This window comes from Macaca thibetana, chromosome X, assembly GCF_024542745.1.
Source record: "Macaca thibetana thibetana isolate TM-01 chromosome X, ASM2454274v1, whole genome shotgun sequence".
Classification (NCBI taxonomy): Eukaryota; Metazoa; Chordata; class Mammalia; order Primates; family Cercopithecidae; genus Macaca; species Macaca thibetana.
Genome location: NC_065598.1, coordinates 125,077,566 through 125,097,611, shown reverse-complemented (window position 1 = coordinate 125,097,611; position 20,046 = coordinate 125,077,566). Strand labels below are relative to the sequence as shown.

The 20,046-nt window shown below is 50.0% G+C and overlaps 2 protein-coding genes across 2 annotated transcripts in view; both read right to left on the bottom strand.

The window, feature by feature from the left end:
- RAB33A (RAB33A, member RAS oncogene family) overlaps positions 1–20,046 on the bottom strand; it is a 227,423-nt gene that overhangs the window by 123,084 nt on the left and 84,293 nt on the right. The gene's annotated exons all lie outside the window — the stretch shown is intronic.
- BCORL1 (BCL6 corepressor like 1) overlaps positions 5,257–20,046 on the bottom strand; it is a 76,735-nt gene continuing 61,945 nt past the window's right edge. Inside the window, exons 13-15 of the mRNA XM_050777440.1 lie at positions 12,672–12,749; positions 11,450–11,606; positions 5,257–7,519 (exon numbers count right to left, since the gene is read on the bottom strand). Coding sequence (XP_050633397.1) covers positions 7,237–7,519; positions 11,450–11,606; positions 12,672–12,749 — 518 coding nt within the window. The 3' untranslated portion in view covers positions 5,257–7,236. The remainder of the gene's footprint in view (positions 7,520–11,449; positions 11,607–12,671; positions 12,750–20,046) is intronic.

The following is a 20,046-nucleotide window of genomic DNA, read 5'->3' as shown; positions in this document are numbered from 1 at the left end:
CAAACTCTGTGCTTTTGCTCTTATTATCTACTATATATAGTCTAAGCATTTTAAACCTGGAAACCAAGATCCTCCATTTATCTTTTACCTGCTCTAGGCAATACAGACAAACTCAACTTATTTACACACTCTTGTGTTTTCTTAATGAATAATCTTCCCTTCTATGTATCTTTTCCTTTAGAAATACAATCCACTGGCTGTGCATAGTGGCTCATGCCTGTAATCCGAGCACTTTGTGAGGCTGAGGCGGGCAGATCACGAGGTCAAGAGATCGAGATCATCCTGGCCAACATGGTGAAACCCCGTCTCCACTAAAAATACAAAAAGTAGCTGGGCATGGTGGTTGGCACCTGTAGTCCCAGCTACTCGGGAGGCTGAGGCAGGAGAATCACTTGAACCCAGGAGGCGGAGGTTGCAATGAGCCGAGATCGCGCCACTGCACTCCAGCCTGGCGACAGAGTGAGACTCCATCTCCGGGGGGGGGGGGGAACACACACACACACACACACACACACACACACAAAGAAAAGAAAGAAAATCCATCCCCAGCCAGGCACGATGGCTCACGCCTGTAATCCCAGCACTTTGGGAAGCTGAGGTGGGTGGATTACCTGAGGTCAGGAGTTCGAGACGAGCATGGCCAATATTGCGAAACCCCATCTCTACTAAAAATACAAAAATTAGCCGGGCTTGGTGGCACGTGCCTATAATCCCAGCTACTAGGGAGGCTGAGGCAGAAAATCCCTTGAACCTGGAGGCAGAAGTTGCAGTGAGCTGAGATTGCACCTGGGTGATCAGAGCAAGACTATCTCAAAAAAAAAAAAAGGTACAATCCATCCTTCAAGATCTGATTGGTTCCGCTCAATCAGAATGTCCTTCCTATCCTCCTAGTACCAATTAAATTGTGTCCCTCCTTCAAGACTCGATTCATGGACTCTGCCTCCCCAGACCAGCCTGTCCTAAGTGAGCTATTTTAAACTTATTGTAATTGCCACTCTTTCAGCAACTGATCATGAACACCCTGTGACATCTCTTCCATTATAATCACAAACTGTTACTTAAATCTTCAATGACCTGTACCTGTTTAGTGTCCCCAATTAGTACATTACCTCCGTGAATAGCGGGAGGGACTGTATCAACCACGTACGGTGGCACAGTACAAAGCATCAAGGAACGGTTACTGATGGAGCCGGTGGGAGATGGGGACCAAACTTTGAGGTAGGTGGCCTCTGACCTCCCCTCTGCCCAGGCACTCGCCCCAGGTGCTCCACTGCTCTGGGCCTGCCCTCCCTGGCTCAGTGCCCTCATGGTATCCCCAACCCCACCCCCCACCTTAGCACTCAAACTTTGTTACTATTTTGAACATCCTCTACCTCTAAAGCAACTTCCCTGTCCAGTTTCTTTCTTACTCCAAGTGTGAAACTAGCTAAACTGATTAACCTGTGCTGATATAGTTATGGGAGAGGGCTAGAGTAGAACCTCAGGAGACAGGTTAATTTTAACCAGAGTCAAGTGGCAATAAGTCTCTGCCTTTTCGTGGTTTAATGGAGTCAGGAGTCAAGAGATGACCCTCATCTCCCAGCAGCTGATGTTACTCCCTCCTCTGGGTTCCCACAGCACTTCGTTTTATTTTTCTGAGATAGAGTCTCCCTCCCTTACCCAGGCTGGAGTGCAGTGGCGCAATCTTGGGTCACTGCAGCCACTGCCTCCGGAGTTCAAGCAGTTCTCCTGCCTCAGCCTCCCGAGTTCAAGCAGTTCTCCTGCCTCACCCTCCCAAGTAGCTGTGACTACAGCTGCGTGCCACCACGCCCAGCAAATTTTTGTAATTTTAGTAGAGACAGGGTTTCACCAGGTTGATCAGGCTGGTCTCGAACTCTTGACCTCAAGTGATCTGCCCACCTCAGCCTCCCAAGGTGCTGGGATTACAGCCCTGAGCCACCTCACAGCACTTTGTAAATACCTCTTATGGTAGCACTTAGCACACTGCAGTTCCTTAATGACCTGTTTATGTAGGGTTCCCCGCCAATAGACTGTGGAGCTCCTCAAGGACAGGGACTGTGTGTTAGTCGCTGATGTATCCCCCAGTGCCTAGCACAGTGCCTGACACACAGTAGGTTCTTAATAAATGCTTATTGAAAGAATGAACGGGTCCTGATTTTAATTCTGGGACCTCTGCCCTATGCTACGGCAGGCAAGAGGAGAGGGAGGGGGACAATCCACACTTGGGAGCTAAGGCGGCTTTCTGCCCGCTCCTATAACACTGCAGGGGGCTGCTTCCTTTGCCCCTGGAGTGTTACAGACACCCCCGGATCACAGGGTCCACGAGGAGCCCAGGGGCTGCTTGCCAGCTGTGCGTTGCTGCCACCAGGTGCCACATGCAACTCCTGAACTCCCGCCCTTTGCTGCTGCCCGCTTCCAGGGACTGCCTCGCCACTATTTCCTCACCCTTGGGTGGGGCTGTCGGGTGGAAGTGTCAGCTCCAGTGGGTGGGGCGGGACAAGAAGTTATTCTGAGGGTCACAGGCCTTTCTGATCCCATCCTGTACTCCAAAAGAGGCAGTTGCCTCCAGCTCTGAAGTCGCTGAACCTGGGGTGAGTGAGCTTCTTCCCCTCCTGGACGGAGGTCCCAGCCTCCGAGAACTTCGGTCCTGGCGCGCCGGACGTGGAGGCCGACGTCCAGCAGGTGGCGCTGTCGAGCCAGCGATGGCGGGCGAGTCGCCCGGCGGGGCCCGGGAAGGGAGGGGCACCCAGGGCGGGGCCTACCGTCCCTGGCGGAGGCGGCCGCGGCCGCGTCCGGCGTCTTCCAGTCCCTCGATCATGCCCCTGCGCCCACAACTGTCCCCGGACGGTTCCGGCCGCCACCAAAGCCCTCCGCTGTCCCGGAGCTTCGAACTTTCCCCTCGGCCCCCGCCCCCTTCACTTTCCAGGGGGAATTTAGCTGGCCCCCGAATGCGCTCCCCCATTGGCCAACTGCGCTCTGGCCCCGCCCCCGGCGCCCCCTCCCCCAGCCTCGCGGACCAGCAGGTGAGCACGCGGCGCCGCAGCCACCCGGCCTGCCCTTCGCTCCCCTCGCGCGCCGCTGCCTTCTACCATGAAGCGGCAGAGCGATCGAGGCGCCCTAGACAGCCGTTTGCTAGCGGAGGGACCTGACCGCCGGCCGCGCGAGCGCGGCTCCCAAGGACCGGCGCGGGGCCTAAAGACGTCGCTCCAGCGGCCGGACGCTGCGGCTCGGCCGGCTCCCCTCGCGGTGGCAGCCGGAGCGCTAGGGAAACAAGTGGAGCCCCGGCCCGTCCCTGCTGCGGGGTCCAGAAGGCCCGAGCACTTCGCGTCCCCCTGCCCAGCAGTTGAGCAGATGCCCCTGGGGCGGACCCCACCCTTCCCCAAACACACACACACTGGTCTTTGCATGGGTGGGACACAGTTACCCACCAAGGCCTCCCGGTTATTGGGTTAGAGTATGGAACAGGGCAGGAGTTTACTGCCCCATTCACCATCGCCGCCAACCCCACCTACCCCACGCCAAATAGGGATGCAGAGATGATCCCTCCTCCCACCAAGACTTGAACAGAGCCTCTCTTTCAAGCCCAAAGAGCTTTCTGATAAGACCCTCATTAACCATAGGCTCCTGAGCTCTGCATGAAGGAGGAACTAATGTTGGCTAAACAGATCTTTTTGGTCCTCAGTGTGATGCTTTGTCAGTAGGTGAGTACATTGGCCTCCATTTGGCTGATGGAGCAATGAAGGCTGGGAAAGATTAGGTTCTTGCCCAAGGTCAGCCTAGGTAGTTAGGAGTGGTGCTGGCTCTTTCCTCTACACCATACTAAAAGGACTGGGAGATATTTAATAAGAGGCCACCAAGCCATCCTCACCCCAATCCTGACCGGGGATGTAGATTTAATGCCACGGCCCATACTTCCTGACTTAATCTTTCCAACCTGGCAGAAGGGCAGTGGGACTCCAGGTAAGCTGTGGGCAAAGAACCCAAAAAGCAATAAAACAATCTGCTGTTTGGTTTTGCTTTTAACTCCCCTTGTCTCCAAGCCTTTGCTCAGATTGTCCCTTCAGTTCAAACACTCTTTCCCTGCCACCTCTAATTCCTAGATTTCTACCTTTTAAAGTATCAACCAGGCATCACCTCTTCTAGGATGTGTTCCCAGGGCCCTTGCCCATCCCTCTGAGCTCCCATAGCATCCTGAGCCTAGTTGAATTCTTATACTCACCACATGGCTTTCATAACCTATCAACATGTCAGATTTCTGGACTTAACTGCAAGTTCCAAGCACAGTATCGACCTGAATTCAGAACCACTGTGGGCTTGTTTAGGAATCTGACAAAAGTGGCTATTGCATAGGGCCTTGGGATCAGAAAGTGGGGAGAGGAGGACCAATGAGGAAGATTAATGCTATGGTTCAAAGAGGATGATGCTTGGGCCTGGGTCGAGTCGAGCTTCTGAGGCTTGAGCAAAGACAGCAGCTTAGAGTTCACTCCTGGGGATGGCTGGACTCCAGCCGGCCGGACGCACAGATCCCTTCGCCTCTACACTCTCTGACAGGGCTCTCCAGACTCGAAAGCCACAGTGAGAGGCCCTAAGAGAAAAGAGCTTCAAAAGGCCTCATCCCAGGCCTCTCGAACATCCTCTTCTTCTGTCACTGGTGCATTCTGGAACCAGCAATCACAAGAATCATAGCTTCTACCACTGTTTTTCCGAAGTGGGAGGAAAAACTGCAAAATCTAGGATGGGCATCTTGCCTTCATGGTAGCTTGGTGGCAGGAAAACAGAACCGTGGAAGGCCTGCACTGTGGGCGGGGAGCGCTGGCACAACAGTGAGGGCAGTGATGAGGCCATGCAGCCAGATGCCACCTCGGCAGGGTGGCCCAGGGCAGGCAGAGGACTTCCTTGAGGCTTATTCCCACAGCCACCAAAGAGAGGGCTACTTCCTCCAACCCTGTTACTCCTATGGAAACAAGGACTGCCCAGGCACCTGCTTCAACTCCAAACCAAAGCAACAGGAGCCAGATGCTCCATTTGCCCCACTGGCCCCGCCCCCAGGATTTGCCCCTTTCTTTTTCTTTCTAGATCGTGACCCAACGTTCACTAGTCACTCCACCTTGCCTTCATTCATCGTACCTCTCGGGACCCACAGCTGCAAAGCAGGATGGTGGGGACTCCCTATTTACTGAATCACAATGCCCACCTTCTGAAACCACCAAAAAGTCCCAAAGGGGAGGAGAGAAAAAGAGAGACGGGAGACAGAAGCCCTGACACAGGTTTTTCAGTATGCAAGTGTTTTTGACTCCACAGCCAGTTGCTTAAAATGAAACATAAAGGGCAGCCAGAATATACACCCAAATGCGAAAAAAGGAAAGGCAAACAGAACATGAAATAAACTACACAATACCAGGAACCCCAACAAAACCAACAAATTAAAGTCCAAAACCCCTCAACTTTATATATATATATATATATATGTATGTATATATATATGTATTTTTTTTCTTAAAAAGGGAAAACAACTGTTCAAAACCAACTGGGCAGTACGGTGGGGGTGGGGAGCAGTCCTATAGAAGGGGCTGAGAACTTCTCCCCCAGGAACAAAGAACAAACACAATACAAAGAAAATAACCACCAATGCTCCCGCATGGCTCAGGAGCCTCTAGAGAACAGATTGTCCCATCCTCAAACTGGCTTTTTTTTTCCTTTTTTTTTTAATCTTTTTTTTTTTTTCCATTTTCTTTTTTTGTTGTTGTTGTTTTAGCACCTGTACAATAAAACTGTACCATCTCCAACCAGAGCCGGCCACGGCGAGGCCCTCCTGCCTTTGGATGGTACATACTCTACAAGGATTGTTCGGAAAAATAGCAATTGGTAGAAAAATAAGAAGAGTGGGAGGGACAATGCCACAGAGGGGGTGGGGACAGGGAAGCAACCCAAGCTCCTCTCTCTCTCTCACTCGACAAACCCAGCGCTGGAGGCCCGGAGGCCAGGAGGAGGCCAGGAGGCCGGGGGAGGCCAGGCGGGGCCACCACTCAGCCCCAGGCCCCCAGGCAGGAGTGGAGCAAGGGCTGGAGACCACTTTCCTGCCCTTGCCTAGGAAACAGCTGACACCTGGATTTCACATCTGGCAGTCAGTCCCAGAGCCCTCTGCAGATTCCCAAGGAGAATGGGGGGCTGAGGGAGGAGGAAGGAGGAGAGGGAGGAAACGGGTGCTATGAGTCTGAAAAGGGGCAGGGATGGGGGTGATAAGGGCTGGGAGGTGAGAGGCTCAGTATCTTGAGACAGGGAGGCCAGAACGGGGTGGGGGAGTGGAGGCAGGAACAAACTCGTATTGTGCACTCTGAGGGGGGGCAGTGAAGAAGGCATGAGGAGGGGGCACCCTCACCCCTCAGATCCCTTCTCCACGCTCCTTTATTAGAGTAATTTATTAACCCCGCACCTCACAATCCTCCCCTCCCCGTCAACACTAATCTCAAGATAGCAGGGCTGCTGCAAAAGGCGGGAGGGGGCGGGTGGGGGAGCACCAAAGCCTCAGGATTTACCCCCAAGCCCCCAGCCCTGGGCCAGCAGCAGCCAGCTTCGTTAGTCACAAGTCCATGTCCCCCCACCCCATTCCTCCCCACCCCCTCCCCAGTGGGGGAAAAAACACCTGGGAATAGCTTTGTCAGAGCTCATCAACAAAGAAAAAGAAAAGGAGGTACAGAAAGTCCCTCAATACAACAAGTTGTCTCAAATCGTCACAGTGATACAGACTTATCAGAAACCAATGAAACAATACAAATTAAATACTAATAAAATAAATACTACAGAAGACAGAAGAACACAGGGGAATGGAGTTGGGGGGCGCTCAGAGATCTGGGATTTTCTCATTTCTCCTCGGGACAGGCCAAGGCCACCCAGGGCCCAGGTTTGATCTTGGTCATAAACAAGGAGGCCAGTCCAAGGGACCCCAGCGCCACCTCCCACCACCCCCGGGACCTCTTGTCCTCAGACGTGGAGTTCAACTTTCCACCCCCATCACCAACCACGATAACAATGACGACGACAGGGAGATGAGAACTAATTGTAACCAAAAAAACAAAAACAGTCCAGTCGCTAATGCTGGCATTGATAAGGCGGCTTCTTGTTGGTCCATATTATTGCCTCATTCTGCAGTCTGGTGCTCGGTGGGGGAAAGACAAGGAGGTGGGGGAAGGGCGAACTCGGAAGGAGAAAGAAGAAGAGGAGGGGCTGTTTTCCCGGTCAACTGTTGCAAGACTGGAATTCCACCTCAGACCCTAGGAGCCGAAGTAGGTCTGGCTCGTACCGCACCAGCTCCACAGTCTCAGAGGAGCCTGGGGGGGATCTGTCGTCCAAGCCTCCAGGCCTCTCAGCAGGGGTCAGCAGCTGACTGGAGGCCACCTGCCTGTAGAACTCAGCCTTGGGCATGGTGGTGATTTCAAAGTGCGGGAACCGGGCCTGAAAGATCCTCGAGGAAAGCTTCAGCCTCTTCAAGACATCAGAAAAGAGGAACCAGTTGCAGGGCCTGCAAAGGCAAGGATGGGAGTTATGGAAGGAGCTAGAGGAAGCGGTGGGGGCACTGACCCAGAACACTCTGCAAAGTCCACAAAGGCTGTGTGACCACCAGTGTTCCCCATTATAACTCACTGCCAGTCTGGCTCCCCTGTCCCCTGCTAAACCACAGGCTCCTTGGGTATAGCTGAGGCAAATGTCTTCTGTCCCCTGCAATGCCTGGCCCAGCTTTCAGCTAAATGGCAAGCACGCAGTCGGTGACCACCTCTTCCAAAATAACACAAGCAGGAGGGAAAGGGGCTTTCTAGAACCTAAAACTCTTAGCAGGCTTCTTGGGGACTTACCCTGTACCCCTGTGACCTGGCATTTGCCATCTATTGGGACCAGTCTTTCCCCCGACTCCCGCCCCTGCCAACCCTGGCTGGCTTCCCTCTCCTGTTCTCACTCTAGCTTCCCTGGCCTCCTTGTGCTCCAAGACCTTCCCCAGCAGAGGGGGAGCCGTGGAGAAAGGCCTAAACTGCGGGTAATCCAAAAGGCATTTCTCTTTGGCTCTGGAATGCATTAGACGAGTGTTTTCTCCGGCAGCACCATCGTTTCTGCAGGGCCAGAGCTCACATTACAGAGAGTCGGAGTCTGACTTTGCTGAGCACACCCGACTGGGTGGCAGCCTAGGGACAGCTGGGAGGGGTGCTGGAGAGGCTGATCCCGGGCCAAACGCTTACATTGACTAATGCGGGAAGAAGCGCTGCCTCCCCACATGAGTGGTCCCGGTTCACAGGGTTTTCCCTCCTCGCTATTCCACTATCCCAGTTCCAGCCTTTGCCACTTCTGGCCTGGGCTCCGTCTTGTCAGCCTCCCAACCAGTTTCCCTTTGCCAAGAGTCACTCTTCTGCACCCCCACCCACCCTCATTGGATCTTCTGTCACCATTATGGTTTTCTTCTTTTTTTTTCCCCAAGACACAGTCTCTAGGCTGGAGGGCAGTGGCGCGATCTCGGCTCACTGCAACCTCCGTCTCCCCGGTTCGAGCGATTCTCCTGCCTCAGCCTCCTGAGTAGCTGGGATTACAGGCGCACACCACCACGCCTGGCTAATTTTTGTATTTTCAGTACAGACGGGGTTTCACCATATTGGCCAGGTTGGTCTCAAACTCCTGACGTCCAGTGATCCACCCGCCTCAGCCTCCCAAAGTGCTGGGATTACAGGCATGAGCCACCATGCCCAGCCACTAGCATGATATAAGACCTTCTAACCTCTTCAGCCCAATGTCTACCCAATCTCTCTCTCTCTCTCTCTCTCTCTCTCTCTCTCTCTCTCTCTCTCACACACACACACACACACACACACACACACACACACACGCCACATTGTATCCCCCACCCCTCCAAGCACCAGCCACATGATAAAGGACTCCCCCTACTTTCTGAACTTGTATGTTTCAGTGCCTTGCTCTCCATCCTTCTCTCCTTCCCGGCCCAGCTCAGGTAGATACTGTATCACCTGTGAAACCTTCCCCTGGTGTAACTCATTGTTCCTCCATCTCCCATGGTCTCCTGGCATTTGATTCACATCCCTATTGTAATATTACTAACAAAGCCCATTTCTGAAAGGATTGCAAAAGAACCTTAAACTGTGGTTCACTCTGCAGCATAGCAATGGGGGCTCAGGTTGGACTGGAACTTTTTGTATTTGGCACCCTTCTGAAACTACTGGAAGTTTTTGTTTGTTTGTTTGTTTGTTTACAATAAATCTGCTTAGGATATTTTGTCTTTTATTAGAGTTAATTATATACTTGTCTGTCTACTGCACTAGACGGTGGATTCTTTGAAGGCCAGAGCTGAGTTCTGGTCCCCAGGGTTTGACCTGGTGCAGCTGTTTAAGACATGTTTATAGAATCAAATGTTCTGTTCCAGTGCCTTAAACATCTAACCAGACCCACAGTCCTCATCCCTAAAATGGAACATTTCTCCCAAATGACAGCAGGCTCTTATCTCACATGATTAGGAAATGGAGTGCTCTGGGTTAAGAAAAGGAGACTACAGATATCATATACACTTGGACCATCACTTCCAAAGAATGGGAAAAAAGCCCTGAGAACATTCACACTAGTGATGAGAATTCAGTCTTGCTTTCGTGATTCAAAAGGCCCTTCTGCACCCCATAGGGCCTCAGAGGCATCATTCTACGCTAGCAACCGCACCCCCAACTTCTTGAAGAACAGACATTTTCACAGTGTGCTGCAGCTTTGGGGAAAGGCAGCTCTAGAGCGAGCGTTAGAGGATGTCACGTCAGGAAAACCAGCTTTGCTGCTACCAGGCTCTGGGCTAACCACATGCCTGCCACCCGGCTCGCTGAGGGGCACGCAGCCCTCTGTGGCCCGTGTTCTGTCCGTACCTAATGCAGACTACCCTGGTCCTTTTACTGCCTGAAGCCCAAGATCCTGTTTCAGAGAGGGAGGTGCTGAATACATCGGAGGAATTAATTAACCCTGCAATACTATATCCCAGAGGCCCCGCCCTGCCCTCAGGGATCAGCTTATGTCCAGAAGAATAAGGACCAAAAGCCCCTGAAACTTGATCCCTACTAGTGCCATCATATATGCTATTTTTATTCTGATCAGGCCATGTGTGTGGGGCAGTTGGTGGGGGGGGCGGAGGGAGGGCAGGGAATGCAAAGAAACTGTGGTCTAATGATTAGAGCCCTAAACAGAGGCTCTCACTTAAAGACCTCCTCATCCATCGTCTACCCAGCTCCCTATCCTGTGTACATCATGGTGGTTCACTGGCTTATTTTATTATTTTATTTTACTTTGTTTTGAGACAGAGTCTCACTCTGTCGCCCAGGCTGGAGTGCAGTGGGCAATCTCAGCTCACTGCAAGCCCCGCCTCACAGGTTCAGGCAATTCTCCTGCCTCAGCTTCCCATGTAACTGGGATGACAGGTGCCCACCACCACATCCAGCTAATTTTTATGTTTAGTAGAAACGAGGTTTCACCATGTTGGCCAGGCTGGTCTCGAACTCCTGGCCTCAAGTGATCCAGCCGCCTTGGCCTCCCAAAGTGCTGGAATTACACCGGCCATGCCCGGCCACTGGTTCACAGGTTTTTAACATAGAGTTGACATTCAAAAAATAGATATCAAAGAAAAATTATCCTTACAATTGTTTGGAAAAGTATTTGAAATACATGAAGACACCAATCAGAGAGAAAAAAATCATGGAGGCTAAGAACAAAAGGGCAGTTGAGCCTGCATTCTTCTTCTCTCAACCAGCACTTCCACACACTGACATGTGGGGAAACCCAACAAGAACCATGGCCCTGCCGGCTGTCGAACTCCCTCCAGAACCATCAAATAAATATTAAATTGGGTTCAATCTAATGTTACGTGTCAGGCATATTCTATATTCTAGTCTCCTTAAATGAATGGGTGATCCCCAACATAATATGCATAGTCATCTAGGCTGACAATGTTGGCACCACCGCGCTACTAACATTATGGCACTGAGAAACTAGGCTGTAGATTACTGAAGGACCCCAGTGGCCCCACGGCTACGGCAACCATATGTCCTGGCTTTTCCAACAATCTCAATTTCAAATATTCTATCTGTTTACCCTCAGAAACTACAAAAATGTTCCAAAGATTCTAGCAGTTCATCGGCCCAAGTATCTCTCAGATTATCTTTTATACCCAGTAACAGTGCAAAAAAGCCTTCTGAGAGAGAATCTAGATTTAAGGTTCAGGAAATGCAGATAGTCAATGTCCATGGAGCCTGTAGCCTCTAGTTTGAACATGACTACTCTGGGCTAAAAGGGCAGGTTAGCCTTTGTCATGTGTAATGGCACTTGTTGGCCAGGTCTTCACTTCCTCCTGGAGAACTCCACTTTCCCAGTCCACTGTTGCCAGGATCCTGGCACTTAGTCGCCATTGGATCTCTCAGACACTTACCCACGGGACACTGACACTTGGAGGTTGTAGCAAGGGAGAAGAGGCTTGTCTGAGAGTTCGAACATGAAATCATCCTCCTCCATTGGATCGTCTCCTTCTTGATCAGAGCTCCCAGGAGGATTATGTAGGAGGTCACAGGCAAACCCGTCTTTTTCCTCTGTAAGAGGAGCATATAGGGGATTAGGACTCAGATACATGTACAAAACCGAAGAAAAGAAATGAGCCAAGCAGATAAAGGGGCATGGGGGGGTGGTAGTTGGGAGGTAAATGACAAGGCCACAGGCCCCTAGTCAGGGATGAGGTTTGCCGGTCCCATGGCTCACATCCTTCAGAGGGCACATGAAAGTTCTAGTCCTGAAAGAAATCATTGTGTGGCCAGAGATTTATTATATTCCTCCCCCCTCCAACCGGCAAAAGCAAGGTGACATCAAGGATGAGCTGCCCAGCTGTTGGGAGATGGAAGCCTGAAGATACTATCAGCAGACAAGGGCAAGGTAAAAACACCTGTCCTTCTCTAGCTGCAGCTTTCCCAAGCCATCTCACTGCCTGCAGGGCTCCCACAAAGCCCAGAGGGGGCTCGGCGGGTTCCTTTCCCCAGCCCACATTCTGGGTGTGGCTGGTTGCATTCCATCCTGACTTTCTCCCCTCCAGCTTCCCCCAAGGGTAGGAGTGGGTGTTTCCTTTCATCTTCAGCCCCTAGCCCAAAGGACGAATGCTAGATGACCACCATGGATAAAGACGTGCTAGTCTTCCAAGAGAGGAAAGCTGCGGCCAGAAGGCTAAGGGCTTCGGAAGACAGTAGCTATTTCGAAAACTGCGTGTGCATCATGGGGGCAGGGTAGGGAGGGAATGGTAGCTGTCAGGTGACGGGTGGGGTCCCTCTTGAGTGTCAGCAATACTGGAATAGGTGACAATGCTCATAGGGGCTTCTGGCAGGGTTAAGACAAAGCCAGGGAGAAGAAAGGGACCTCAGAAGAAAGATAATTTTTTAAATGCCCAGGGTGGGGAGTGGTAGAGGGCTAGTGAGGGATGGCTGTGTCCAAATCAGTGCTGCATTTCCTGGTTTCGGCAAATGACTTCTGAGTCTGCAGGGGAGGATGGGTTCGGGTTTGGGTTCGGTCTGAAAGGGTCTGTAAGCCACTAAAAGGTGAAGAAGGGATACCACCACAGGGCTACTCCTGTCCTTGAGAAGAGGGTGGGAAGAATCCCACTTAAAACTTACCCAACACAGAACTGCTGTAAAAATCCCAGGATACACCGGGATCACCCTCTGCCCGGCCCTGAAGATCCGAGAGGTGATCTGATGAAAGAAGAGCAGGCAGTGAGACAAGGAGGTTAGGCTGGGGAAGGAATGCCCAAGTGAAGTCCATGCATATGGGGCTAACGGAACGGGAAAAGGGAAGGAAGGACCACAAGAGAGGCCAGGAGTGATGAGAGAGACACACACTTCCTGTTCTCAGTCAGAGACTGCAAACAAGGGGACAGGAGACCAATCTAACCCACTGACTGCCTGGTGTTTGACCCAGTACTTTAAAAGAAAAGAAAAAAAAAAATCCCCATGTGCTTCCAACATTTTAATTTTTTTTTTTTTTTAGGAGTCAGGGTCTTGCTCTGGCACCCAGACTGGAGTGCAGTGGCATGATCATAGCTCATGGCACCTTGAACTCCTAGGCTCAAGTGATCCTCCCACCTCAGCCTCCCGAGTAACTGAGACTGCAGGTGTGCACCACCACACCTGGCTAATACTTTTTTTACATTTTTTGTAGAGGATGGGGTTTCCCCATGTTGCCCAGGTTGATCACAAACCCCTGAGCTCAAGCGATCCTCCCACCTCGGCCTCCCAAAGTGCTGGGATTACAGGCATAAGCCACCCCGCCTGGCCCCACTTCCAACATTTTTAAATTTTAAATTTAAATTTTCACTTAAAAATCCAGATTTCCCAATATTTCTGTGGAAAAAAAAAAAATCTGATCTGTCAACATTGTGTCCAAATTCCTGCATGTCAACAGCTGGCTGGAGGGAATAGCAACACATGCTGGCTCCAATTCGCCACTCCCCACCCAGCCTGCTTCTCCCTTTTAAGCCTGAAGGCATTCAGGTTTGGGACCTCCACTTTACATGGTGTAGAGCTTTAACCCTGCAAGCAGAATCTTAGACCTATCCCAGGATTTTAATTCCCTGCTGGTCACAATGTTCATTTATCGAATCACAATCTCTCCAATTTATAGTAATATAAATAAGCGTAAGTCCTTCTGGTTCATCTTTGAAGAACATGGGGAAATGGCCAGGTTTATCCTCATAAAATCCTTTTGCTTCCACTCCTAGGTATATATCCTGAAGAACTGAAATCAGGTGTTCAAACAAAAACTTACACATGAGGCAGGGCACAGTGGCACACGCCTGTAATCCCAACACCCTGGGAGGCTGAGGTGGGTGGATCATCTGAGGTCAGGAGGTTGAGACCAGCCATGGCCAACATGGCGAAACCCAGTCTCTGCTAAAAATATAAAAATTAGCCAGGCGTGGTGGCACACACCTGTAGTCCAAGCTACTCAGGAGGCTGAGGCACAAGAATCTCTTGAACCTGGGAGGCGGAGGGTGCAGTGAGCCAAGATCGTGCCATTGTACTCCAGCCTGGGCGACAGAGCAAGACTCTGTCTCAAAACAAACAAGCAAACACAAACCCTTATACAGGAATGTTCACAGCAACTCCACTCACAAAAACCAAAAGGTGGAAACAATCCAAATGACCATCAACTGATGAAATTTGTGATGGAAATATACAGTGGTTCAGCTGCTGTGGAAAAGTTTGGTCATTCCTCAAAAGGTAAAACACAGCCTTACCATATGACCTAGCAATTCCACTCCCAAAAGAACTAAAAACAGGTTATCAGACAAGTACCTGTCTGTGCGCACATTCATAGCAATTCTATTCATGGCAGCCAAAAGGTGGACACAACCCAAACATCCATCAATGGATGAATGGATAAACACACAAAAATGTGGTATATCCATACAGTAGAATATTATTTAGCCTTTAAGAGGAGATTCTGACACATGCTACCCACATGGATGCTATGTGACAGAAGCCAGACACCAAAGGTCCCATATTGTATGATTCCATTGAGATGAAATGTCCAGAAGAGGCAAACCCATAGAGACAGAAGAAAGCAGATTGGTGGTTGCCAGGGCCTGGGGGGCGGGGGGGGGGGGGAGAGGGAGGGGACGCTTAATGGGGACGGGATTTTCCTTTAAAATTATGGCAAAGTTTCAAAACTAGATACTGGTGGTAGTTGCACAACATTGTGAATGTACTTACTATCACTTAATTGCACACTTTAAAATGGTTAAAATAGTAAACTTTGGGTTCTATGTATTTGACCACAATAAAAGTTTTAACAATCTTTTGTTTACTTGCTCTACAGACAAGGCAAGACAAATGAGGAGGCTAAGGCCACCCCTTAGCCTCCTCATTTCCTAGCTAGGCACTATCTAGTGGAATTGTTTCACCTCTTAGTCCTACCTGGACAAAAAGCAGGTCCATTGGCTTTTGCGACAAATCCAACTGTATCATCTCTGGGTACATGGCTCAGCCAATATGCCACACCCTGTACAACTGGCAAGCTGACTAAGTTGTGTATGATTGCCACCAGCCCTCAGGTGATACCTGGGCAACCAGACAGGAGACAGTCCAAAGGGCACAGGTGAGGTGAGAGTGCCCCCTGAAAAGCAAATCCCAGGAGGAAGTTGGCAGCCAACTTAAAGAAGCAGAGCGAGTTTCCCCCAATGGGAAGCACTACCATGACCCAATATCCCTTTGGGATCATCCTATCAACAAGAACACCTATTAGCATTGTGAGCTACTGAAATGATTCATTTCTTTAGCAACCTTCTAGGTGATGCAGGATTTCCCCCAGTAGGAAAAGACAGCCAGAGAGAAGCTTTCAGAGTCATGGCTGAGCAACCAGAGTGGGACACCTCTAGTCATGCACATTAGATCTTCTGTGCACTCCCTGTAAAACAACTGCAGTCCCTCTGTCGGCTCAGGTGCTCCTCTGTGCCCCATGTCACTTGAGGGTTGGAAGTAGTTTCTTCCAGAAACATGTGTCAGTTAAGTGGGTGTCTCTTCTGTGCTAGCCCTGTGTAAGGTGTCATGGGAGATTATGGAGTGAGAGCATAAGTTCTAAAAAGACAGCGACCATGCCTGTCCTGTTTACCATTGTCTCTGCCATACCTAAGCCCAGTGCCTGGCACATAGTAAGAGCTTAATAAATATACGGAGAGGAAAGGAGGGAGGAATTCCTACAAGGCGAGACTAGAAAGTGCTTGCTTAACCAACATGCCAAAACATATGCATTCAAATGACTGATGTCCCCCTCCCCCCACAAGAGGTCACACAAGGATTCCATCAGAGCAGCCCTAGCTCACCACATTCCTGGGGCTCCTCTCTGGGAACTTCCTTCAAAGCCTCCGGCACATTCCTCTAATTCTCTTCACTGACTACCAATCTTTGTCATTTGCAGGTGAATTTGCCTTTTTGAGACAGCCAAAAGTTAACTGGCATGAGCAAAGATGCTAAACCTCAAACAGGCTCATGAGTGGCACACAGGAGGAGCTCCAAGATTTGGTCAGTGGTGCGGCTTCCATTCCCATTTCCTCACGGACGTTCACAAACAGTCCAGATGAAGAGGGACCTTCCTTTCCCTTGATTCCCCCCACCCCAGCCACGCTTCCAGCCCTTTTCTCTTATCCCTTCCTTGAAAAAGTACCCTAAGTCCAGTAATTCCACTCCTAGGTATATGCCCAAAAGAACTGAAAATGGATACTCAAACAAGTATTTGTACATGCATGCTCACAGCAGCACCATTCAAAGCAGCCAAAAGGGGAACACAGCCCAAATGTCCATCAATGGTGTATATATCCACATAAGAGAATATTAGTCAGCCATAAAAAGGAATGAAGAATTGAAACCTTCTAACACACGGCTAGACCTTGAAAACAGTATTCTACCTGAAAGAAGCCAGACACAAAGGCCCCATACTGTATGATTCCATTGATATGAAATGTCTAGAATAGGGAAATCCATAGAGACAGAAAGATTAGTGGTTGGGCGGGGCGCAGGGAGGAAGGGGGAATGGGGAGCAGCTGCTTAATGGGTGTCGGGTTTTATTTTGGGGTGATGAAAATGTTTGGGAGGCTGGGTGTGGTGACTCACGCCTGTAATCCCAGCACTTTGGGAGGCTGAAGCATGCAGATCACGAGGTCAGGAGATTGAGACCATCCTGGCTAACACGGTGAAACCCCATCTCTACTAAAAATACAAAAAATTAGCCGGGCGTGGTGGTGGGCACCTGTAGTCCCAGCTACTCGGGAGGCTGAGGCAGGAGAATGGCATGGCGTGAACCCGGGAGGTGGAAGCTGCAGTGAGCCAAGATCGCGCCACTGCACTCCAGCCTGGGCAACAGAGCGAGGCTCCATCTCAAAAAAAAAAAAAAAAATTAGCTGGGCGTGGTGGTGCATGTCTATAATCCCAGCTACTCAGGAGGCTGAGGCACGAGAATTGCTTAAATCTAGGAGGCGGAGGTGTCAGTGAGCCAAGATCGTGCCACTGCACCACTCCAGCCTGGGTGACAGAGTGAGACTCTGTCTCAAAAAGAAAGAAAAAAAAGAAAATGTTTTGGAACTAGATAGAGGTGGTTGCACAAGGTAGTGAATATACTAAATGTCACTGAATTGTTTGCTTTATTTTTTTGAGACAGGGTCTTGCTCTGTCACCTAGGCCGGAGTGCAGTGGCATGAATACGACTCACTGAACCTCGACCTCGTGGGCTCAAGCGATCCTCTTGCCTCAGCCTTCCAAGTAGTGGGGACCACAGGTATGTGCCAATATGCCCAGCTAATTTTTGTTGTTGTTGTTGTAAAGATGAGGAATCACTTTGTTGCCCATGATGGTCTCGAACTCCTGGGCTCAAGTGATCTACCTGCCTCGGCCTCCCAAAGTGCTGGGATTATAGGTGTGAGCCAGTGTGACCAGACTAATTATTTCCTTTTAAATTGTTGATTTCATGTTGCATGAATTTCATCTCGATAAATTCTTTTTTAAAAAAGCACCCGCAGGAGCTGGGTGCAATGGCTCACACTTGTAATCCTAGCGCTTTGGGAGGCCAGGGCAGGCAGATCCCGAGCCCAGGAGTTCAAAACCAGCCTGGGTAACATGGTGAAACCCGCCTCTACAAAAAATGCAAACATTATTTTGGTGTGGTAATGTGTGCCTGTAATCCCAGCTATTCGGGAGGCTGAGGCAGGAGGACTGCTTGAACGTGGGAGGTCGAGGCTTCAGTGAGCCCAGATTGTGCCACTGCACTCCAGCCTGGGTAACAAAATGAGACCCTGTCTATAAATAAATAAGTAAACAAATAAATTTTAAAAAATAAAAATCATCCTAAGGCCTCATGGTAAGAATAGAGCCTCTCACCTCAATTCAAGAGGCTTACCCCAGCACTTTGTCTATTTCTCAGGGTCTGATCATACCCCTCCCCATCTCCTCTAACTAACTCACCAGCTGAGGGACATGAAAGGCTAGAAAAACAAAAAACAAGTAGTCTTCAACATGGGGTCATATGGCAGAGAAAAACAAGAACCTGTGATTCAGTGACCTCAAGCGGTAAACTGCTAACCCTTTCATAGGTGGAAGGCAGAGTGTCCTGATACTTCCTCTGATGTCCCAAACCAAATCGAATCAACTCCGGGTAAGCCCTACATTCTTTCCGACAGATGAGGAAAAACAAGTCTATTTTCCTTCAGCCAGCTTGGATATTGCTCTTTTCTTCAAAGGGACAAAGGTAAATCAGTCACATACCTGCCTGTAATTTGGCCAGAGGGGGAGGCCTTCCAGAGGCCTCTCAGGGAGTTTGGATGGTGTGGCGCTCCAAGCCCAAGCATAAGATAGAAAGAGTTCACTGTCTGGCCTCCTGTACTCAGGACAGCACCTGAAATCTAATAGGTGCTCACTAAATGGATGGATGAACGAATGAATAAAGGAGTGCCACTCCATCCTTCATGATCTCAGGAGAAATGCGCCTCACTTTAAGCCAATCCAATATAAGAAAATCTACATTTACAACCCAGATGAATTATCTATCTTCTGCTTTACAAAAGGACTCACTTCAGGATACGGGAACATAGTGACATTTCTTTGTACTTAGAAAAGGATTTACTGCCGGGCGCAGTGGCTCATGCCTGTAATCCCAGCACTTTGGGAGGCCAAGGCGGGCGGATCACCTGAGGTCAGGAGTTCGAGACCAGCCTGACCAACACTGTGAAACCCCATCTCTACTGAAAAAACAAAGTTAGCCGTGCATGGTGGTGGGCGTCTGTAATCCCAGCTACTTGGGAGACTGAGGCAGGAGAATCGCTTGAACCCAGGAGGTGGAGGTTGCAGTGAGCCAAGATCACGCCATTGCACTCCAGCCTGGGCAACAAGATCGAGACTCCATCTCAAAAAAAAAAAAAAAAAAAAAAGAAAAGAAAAGAAAAGAAAAAAGAAAAAATGAAAGGATTTGATTCCCCCAACAACTTTTCCAGAACAGGGGCCTTTGCACACAGCCAGGGAAGTGCTATATGAGGCATAATCCTGACGCTAATGCTCACCTTTTCCTCCCACCAAAAATAGAGCCCTGTGCACCCTAAAGGGATTCTTCTTCATTTTCTGCCCAGTTGGACTCCACTAGGGGAGGATGAAGACAATTAATCGACAGAGGGTCTAGTCAAGCAAATGCTTGGGGACAAAAAGCCAAAAGCATTTTAAATACCTCGGCCAGACAGCAAAGTAAAAAAATTAAAATCAGGGCGGGCATGGTGGCTCACGCCTGTAATCCCAGCACTTTGGGAGGCTGAGGCGGGTATATCACGAGGGTCAAGAGATCAAGACCATCCTGGCCAACATGGTGAAACCCCATCTCTACTAAAAATACAACAAATTAGTTGGGCATGATGGTGGGCACCTGTAATCCCAGCTAGTTGGGAGGCTGAGGCAGGACAATCAGTTGAACCTAGGAGGCGGAGGTTGCAGTGAGCCAAGATTGTGCCATTGCACTCCAGCCTGGTGACAGAGCAAGACTCCATCTCAGAAATAAATAAATACATACATACATACATCAGAAGTCCATGTAAATATATCTAGGTGTAGGGGCTGAGGAGGTAGAACAGTGGAGGAAAAAGTTTCCCCAGCCTCCAGTCTCCATGCTCGGGTGCTCCCTGCAGCCACCCTACCAGCCTACCCAGTGGTTCCTGGAGATTTGGCAGGGAGGCACACAGGCATGAAAAATGAGAGCCAAACACTCAGTCCAAGGCATCCAAACAGCCCGAGGTTGGCTGCACAACATTAGGAATGTACTAAATGGGCCGGGAGCTGTAGCTCACGCCTATAATCCCAGCACCTTGGGAGGTCAAGGCGGATGGATCACTTGAGGTCAGGAGTTGGAGACCAGCCTGGCCAATACAGTGAAACCTACCTCTACTAAAAATATAAAATCAGCCAGGCATGGTGGCACACACCTATAGTCGTAGCTACTCAGGAGGCTGAGGCAGGAGAATCA